The sequence below is a fragment of the Carassius gibelio genome, chromosome A11 (genome assembly GCF_023724105.1).
Source record: "Carassius gibelio isolate Cgi1373 ecotype wild population from Czech Republic chromosome A11, carGib1.2-hapl.c, whole genome shotgun sequence".
NCBI lineage: Eukaryota > Metazoa > Chordata > Actinopteri > Cypriniformes > Cyprinidae > Carassius > Carassius gibelio.
This window is the reverse complement of record NC_068381.1, coordinates 17817500-17824962: the sequence shown is the minus strand read 5'-3', so window position 1 is coordinate 17824962 and position 7463 is coordinate 17817500. Positions and strand designations below refer to the sequence as shown.

Below are 7463 nucleotides of genomic sequence, written 5' to 3'. Positions count from 1 at the left end.
AAATTCAGCAAATACTACCATGTAACATGTTTCATTGCATTATAAAATGGGTGTCTGGGAGAAATGTGCTTAAAAAGTCAATGTCACATGGCTTCATTAACCTAAATGGAGAGAGTCCAGTACATACATACAATAAGTTCTGACCTAATTATTAGTAGATGAAGTCTGCCCCACCGTGAAAACACAGATATCTGCATCAAACAGAAGTCAGAAAGTCTTTATTGTTGCTACAAAGAGGAGGAGCTGGTGAGAAATCAGCCTCCGGAGCACAACACATGAGCAGTATTAAATCAGTATTAAAACATCTCAGAACAGACGCACAAACACAATCACACTTCACTTGCGATACCAAATTTTCACTCTCTTTTCTCGCTTGATCTTCTTCTGTAACTGCAGCGTGCCATAAAGCAGAGCATCTGCTGTTGGAGGACAACCTAGACGGACAAATCATCTTATTATACACTTATTACAGACAATCTGATTGAGGCTATAGTAGGACTGGGTGATGTGGACAACAATATTTTCACTTTTCATATCATACAATAGATAATTACAACAATTATGCTTTGCTTTGGGGAGTGAAACGCTTTTACAAAGTCATTTGCTATATGCTCTTTTGTCAGTTAATATTTTATTTTGGTGCATTACTCTATTAAATTACTTAGTATCATGAATTAAAAGCTTAAAAACCTGAGAATGAATGTGTTTGTTCACAAGTAAACGCCTGTGCTTGAGTTCATGTATCAGTCGAAACCACACAGAAACCTGCAGATCATGCCACCGGTGGATCTTTCTCGTAGAACGAAGTAAAAACACACCTGGGATGTAGATGTCCACTGGGACGATGCGATCACAACCCCGGACCACCGAGTAAGAGTAGTGATAGTAGCCCCCACCGTTAGCACAGCTTCCAGGATGAAAGGAACAATAATTTTATTTTTGGAAAAACACAATGAAGTATGATAAAAATAAACTTGATTGTACAGATCAGCTTATTGGGGTTTCTCACCTTCCCATGGAAATAACGTATCTGGGTTCTGGCATTTGATCATAAATCTGCCATTAGCAAGACATTAATACATTACAGCAGCAGAACAATCAGAAATATTAAATTAAAATTAAAATGTATGCATTTAGCAGATGCCTTTATCCAAAGCGACTTACAGTGCATTCAGGCTATCAATTTTTACCTATCATGTGTTCCCGGGGAATCGAATCGTTATAATATTAAAGGGACGGCTCACCCAAAAAATAACATTTTGTCATCAATTTACTGGCCCTGGTGTCATTCCAAATCTGCATGAGTTTCTTTCTTCTGTTGAACACGAAAGTAGTATTTTGAAGACTGTTAGTAACAAAGCAGTGTATGGTAGCAATAGTCAATGATCACTGTTAACGGTTTGGCTCCCCACATTCAGCAGAATATATTTATTTTTTGTGCTCAACAAAAGAAGCTCATACCAGTTTGGAGCGACTTGAGGGTGAGTAAATGATGACAAAAGTTTCATCATTGGATAAACGATCCGATTAAACCTAGTACTAAACATTTATATTGACGGTAGGGGTGAGCGATATTGGCGATTACGAGGACTAAATGATATTTTGCTGGTACTTTAGCAAGTTTAGGACTGCCGTGGACATCTGGCTCCCAAAGATTGTGATATTCTTCATATTCTGTGCGATGATTTGTTTGGAGGAGTAACAAAAATGTACTTCTCCAATAAGTTTAAAGTGATTTTTACCTTTTAGGGGCATTTACAAGACCAATTTATTTCTAATCTAATTAGTCTCTGCATCATATTTTCGGTCAAATTCTTAAATAAATGTATGTAGCAAGACACTATAGGGCTGTTACCAAGCAAAGTAAATCAGTATCAACAAAAAGTGTGTTTGCATTGCAAAGGTGGCATGTAGAATCTGCATTTAGATGCATTTACACGGTTTAATTCAGGACATTTAACCTGCAGTCACAAATGCATACATAATTTTTTGACCTTTAAAAAACAAAATGTTTAATAGTGATATTTGATATTTTTTGGACGAAAAAGGAAATATACAGGTCTTTAAATATAACCAAAATCACATTAGGTGGCGGCCAGTCTTTGAGTCATTCATTCAACCAATTCATTCAAACGTCTGATCGATTCAGTAACGAAACACCGTCGTGTGTTGCTCAGAGATACAACAAAGTTCTGCTGTGGCTTCATTTTGAACTATTTTCGTTGATGAAACAGAGCAAAAAGAGTAACTTGTGTCTAAAATGCAAGTCAATTAATATTAACTTCTTGTTTATTGGGCTGTTTTATAAAATCAATATCACATTTGCAATCGTCTGATATTTGGAGAGAAAAAAAAACATACTCTTCGTGTGATATTAACTGTATCAGATATATTATATAAATACATAATCAAATATATAAGACATTTAAAAGTCATACGGGGGCAAATTAGCCCCCTTAGGTTGAATTTTGGGGGAATCTAAATGTATTTTAATAGACTAAATCACACAGTGAACGTGTGAACTCTAAAGGTGCACGCGCAGTAGTCTAACCAACATCGTAGTGTATGAGCACAATTAATCAGTGTGCTTTTGTTAGGCTTCTGCAATAATAAACAAGAATTACGATATTAGCATAGATATATATCACACACCCCTAACTGACAGGCAAGTTTATTACTATTCATATGATGCGATTACCTTACGCAATGCAGGAGCCATTTTGTTGGTTAGCGTCCCGGCGACTATCATGACATCAGCCTGTCTGGGACTGGCTCTGAACAAAAGACCAAACCGCTCCATGTCATAACGAGGGGCGGCCATCTGCATCATCTCCATTGCACAACATGCCAGGCCAAAGGTCATGGGCCATAAGGAGTTCTGAAATACAAACATTTTTTTTTTATTATTATATTAATAAGATAAGCTACAGTACAAATTTTTAAGGTAATTTAAGTATCTTTTAAAATTTAAATTTCACTTTCATTCAGCAAAGATGCATTAAATTGATCAAAAGTGACAGTAAAGGTTTTAATAATGTTACAAAAGATTTCGATCTTTTCATCAAGCTCTCTATTCATCAGAAAATCAAAAAAAAAAAAAAAAAAAAGTACTATGGCTCACATTAAATATTAAGCACCCCATCTGTTTTCAGCACTGATAATAATCAGCATATTAAAGTGATTTCTGAAGATCATGTGACACTGAAGACCGGGGTAATGATGCTGAAAATTCAGCTTTGATCAGAGGAATAAAGTATTATTGATCAAATAAATGCAGCCTTGATAAGCAGAAGAGACTTCTTTTTTTTAAAAAAACAATAGAAAATTCTACTGACACCTAATTTCTGAACGCTAGTATATGTAAGCATGCTAGAAGCTCTCAGAGAGGTGTGTGCAGGCAAGAACGGTGGCCCTCTAGGACCGAGTTTGTCAAGAGTGACGTACTCTGCGCCCCCAGTTGATCAGATCGTCCAGCTTGGTGACGATGTATTCACCCTTACTGCTGACCGCTGAAGATGCTCTTGGGGCCAGAGATGTGCTTTCCTCTCTGAACAGGACCAGACTGGAAACAAGGGTATGCACAGTTAGTAACAACGACCCAGTTAATAGTGGAATAGCTGTTAGGACAAAACCATCCACTGCACACCTCAAGTTATTTTCATGCTTTCTGGCTGTCAGAGGAGCCTTTTTATGAGCAGAAAACCATGAAATGGCCCTAGATTACGAGCACAATATCGGTGTTACAACTTTTATATGAAATGAGGAAAAAAGATCCTTAAAACGAATTCAAAACTTACCTTAGATTCAAAGCGCCAAGGGCAGGAAGACAGGGAACTGAAATGAAACATTATTTAAAGTTGTGTTTTTAATACATATGAGATCACAACAATTACCTTGTTCAGCTTGGTTGAGCATGACCAATAATAGCATACTTTGTCAGAATAGCCTACCGGAAGTTGAGTTTTATAGTGGAGTCTGTCAATTTTAATTAAAAATACAGTTTATACAGGGGTATGCTGTTATGATAGCCCTTGGTTTAATAAAAATACATGATTTTTTGATAGGCCCTGCGGTTTAATAAAAATACAGTTTATACAGGGGTATGCTGTTTTGATAGTAAATTAGTCTGGTCTGTAGTGATGGGGCGTTCGCGAATGAGCCGGCTCTTGTAGGTGAACGACGGGAGATGGCTTGCATATCTGAAGAGCCAACTCTATAAAAAAAAATATAACCTATAGAAATTAAATCATTATGTAATAATGAAATAATGGATGCATTTTATTTTATTTAAAATAATTGACTAATTCAAAGAACAAAAATTTTTTTATATAGGCCTAAAGGCGCACATATTTATTTCGACTGTGTGATCAGCCTCACATTCTGTTCCTGTCAATCATACATGAGGTGTCAACCAATTATACCGCATGAGGGAGGGGCCGAAACAAAACAAAAGCAGTAAAATGAGTCGGAAGCACAGCAGCATTTGGAATCATTTTAATGATCATCAGCCCCTCGAAAGTAAGGCAGCTTGCATTTCTGAATGCAAATCTCTCATAAAATAAAAATATGATCAGCATTTTGTGTGTGTGTGTGTATGTATGTGTATTCATGCTAGTTATACAAAACATAACTAGTGAGAATTCATGCTGGTTATATTACATGCCAAAAAAAGAGGGATCCTTTCAGTTATTTATTTTTCTTTAATATTGGTTCTATTATGTTTTTCAGATTCAGATTGTATTTGTTTTGTAATGTTGTTGTTTCTATATTTTAAAAAGTTGTAATTTAAATGAAAATGTTTAATAGTATTCTTTATCAAAAAAAATTTTTTTTTTAAGAAATTGTGAGACATTGTAAGTATGATTTAATTTAATAGTTTAATTAGAATAGTTTTCACACCTATCATAGTCTATCAACGTTGTTGATTTTTAAAGAGCCATTTGTGAGCCAAAAGATCCGGCTCTTTTCAGTGAGCTGAGTCAAACGAGCTGGCACACGAAAAAGAGCCAAAATGCCCATCACTACTGGTCTGGTTCTGTTCCTCATTGATTGGGTGAGAACAGTTCAATATTACTGGCTGTGGAAATCAACGGGCGTGGCTCATTATACTACACAGAAAACGCCCGTAAATAACCATAGACAGTAAAAGAAATGGTCACAGGATAAAGCTCGCACAGCTTCAATCTGTAAGCAGTGAGTCTCAGATCAGTCGTGTTGAGTAACAAGGTCAACGAGTAAATTCCTTCATTGCACGAGAGTATTCATTCAACAACTGAAGATGCAGTGTAGTTTACATCTAATGCATGCCACATATACATGCTGCAGGAATAGTAATACTGCGCCGAGCAAAGATTTTAAATCGTAGGATAAAGCTCGTTTACTCACCCATCACTGATGCCATCTTTGCCTGTCACCTACTTCTGGTTGCGCTGCGACTTCCCCAATGTAGACGGTTTCATCGGGCGCAAGACCCTGGCCCTAAGTTAACTTCCTCTGTGTTGTGTAATATCGGTCTGGCTGCGGTGACTTCTACAAACGCAGTTAAAGTTAAAGGGGGGGTGAAATGCTATTTCATGCATACTGAGTTTTTTACACTGTTAAAGAGTTGGATTCCCATGCTAAACAAGGACAAAGTTTCAAAAATTAAGTTGTATGTTTGAAGGAGTATTTCTGTTCCAAAAATACTCCTTCCAGTTTGTCACAAGTTTCGGAAAGTTTTTTTCGAGTATGGCTCTGTGTGACGTTAGATGGAGCGGAATTTCCTTATATGGGTCCTAAGGGCACGTCTGCCGGAAGAGTGTGCGCTCCCGTAGAGCGGAGCAGAGACGAGACATTCACTGATCAGAGCGAGAGACCGAAATGTCACAAAAGAAGTGTGTTTTTGGTTGCCAGGGCAAGACAACCCTGCACAGATTACCAAAAAAAAAAAAAAAACATCAAGGGACCAGTGGACGGAGTTTATTTTTAAAAAGCATCAACGGAGTTGTGCAAGTGTTTGTTCCCTGCATTTCGAAGATGCTTGTTTAACAAACAAGGCCCAGTTTGACACCGGATTTGCGTATCGTTCATTTCTTAAGGATAATGCAGTCCCAACGAAAAAGGGTCACGATCGTGTGTTGGAACCGCATGCGGTGAGTAAAACTGCTTCAAATATCTCTGTGTTGTTAACTTAGCTATCGGCGCATAAGCACATCAAGTAAACCTCTTGTACACCTTTAAAGAAGATGACATAAAGTGGAACTTAGTCATTTTCCAAAACCGCTAAGTGTAGCGGAGGCCAGCGAGTAGTGCTGTGCAGGTAAACCTCCCCGATCTCAAGAGATGCACTAGCAACAGACGCTAGTGGCTGTAGCCATTTAGCCTCCTTGTTAGAGGAGACCCGGGTTCGAGCCCCGCTAGGAGCGAGTGCGAGGAGCGTCAGAAAGTTTCAATACATACCACATAGAGACGCTGTTGTAGTCGTTGCTGCTGCTGCTCTCGTTCAGTTTCAGCCTCGGGATCTGATTCTGGATCATAAATAAACGGCTGAATCTGACTGTTAGCCATGGTTTGTTTTGGATGATGTGTTTTTTTTCCTCACGGTAATGTCACAACTTCCAAACGCTCTCAACGCAAAAGCCTACTCGCATACGTGATTCTTTAGCTTTTTACAAAATAAAATACATTACAAAATACATTAAACAGGTCAGATTAACCTGTTTTATACATCTAATTTTGTAACTAAACTCCATAATTATCACTATTCATTGACAAAGATGTATTTTTATTAATTTTTTGTTTGTTTGAAGAACTTAGTATCAGTCTGTAGTTAATAAATTACAGGTTCATCAGATTGAAATTAATCATGACTGATATACCATAATCTTGGAGTCTGATTATCATAATTACTCATCTCAGTTTCTGTATATTATTAAAGTGATCCTCAGGTATTTGCGTAACTGGATCCAAAGCAATCAGAAGAATAGAATATAATAGAATAGAATAGAATGAGCTTAATTGGCTGGCATGTTTACAGATACGAGTAATTTGTTTTCGTGACAGAAGCTCCACAGTGTAACAATGACAACGACAGAACTAAAAATTATAATATATAAAAAATGTAACCAGTAAATAATGAATAAAAATATACAAATTATATGGCAATTGTATGTACAGATATATATCAAACAGTTGTATGTACAGGTATATTATGTGTAAGTGTATAAATAGTGTTCTGTGTTCCAGTTATAGTCAAGTGTTCATGAGATGGACTGCCTGAGAGAAGAAGAAACTGTTCCTGAGTCTGGCCATTCTGCTGCTCTGAGCTCTGTAGCGTCTGTAAGGATGAAAGAAACTGAGAAACTTTGATCTCCCGAGAAACAGACAATACAAACATACACAGGCATCTTAGGGACACCCCCCAGAGTGGAGGGGCAGGTAACACCTCTCTCACATATGCACTGGTTCCTCCTTCACCCATCTCA

At 37.4% G+C, this 7463-nt stretch overlaps 1 protein-coding gene across 2 annotated transcripts; it reads right to left on the bottom strand.

The window, feature by feature from the left end:
- Positions 1–203: 203 nt before the first annotated feature.
- Positions 204–5517, bottom strand: LOC128022555 (NADH dehydrogenase [ubiquinone] iron-sulfur protein 7, mitochondrial-like). Of its 2 annotated transcripts, XM_052610230.1 has the most exons (8): positions 5386–5517; positions 3798–3834; positions 3647–3715; positions 3445–3562; positions 2699–2878; positions 1010–1056; positions 819–907; positions 204–434 (listed from the first exon to the last, which is right to left on the bottom strand). In XM_052610230.1, the coding sequence occupies exons 1-8, from the start codon at positions 5399–5401 to the stop codon at positions 337–339; spliced, it is 654 nt and encodes a 217-aa protein (XP_052466190.1). In that variant the 5' UTR covers positions 5402–5517; the 3' UTR covers positions 204–336. The 2 variants fall into 2 exon arrangements, with proteins under 2 accessions (XP_052466190.1, XP_052466191.1); XM_052610231.1 differs by lacking the exon at positions 3647–3715 and having other exon boundaries at positions 5386–5450.
- Positions 5518–7463: the final 1946 nt, after the last annotated feature.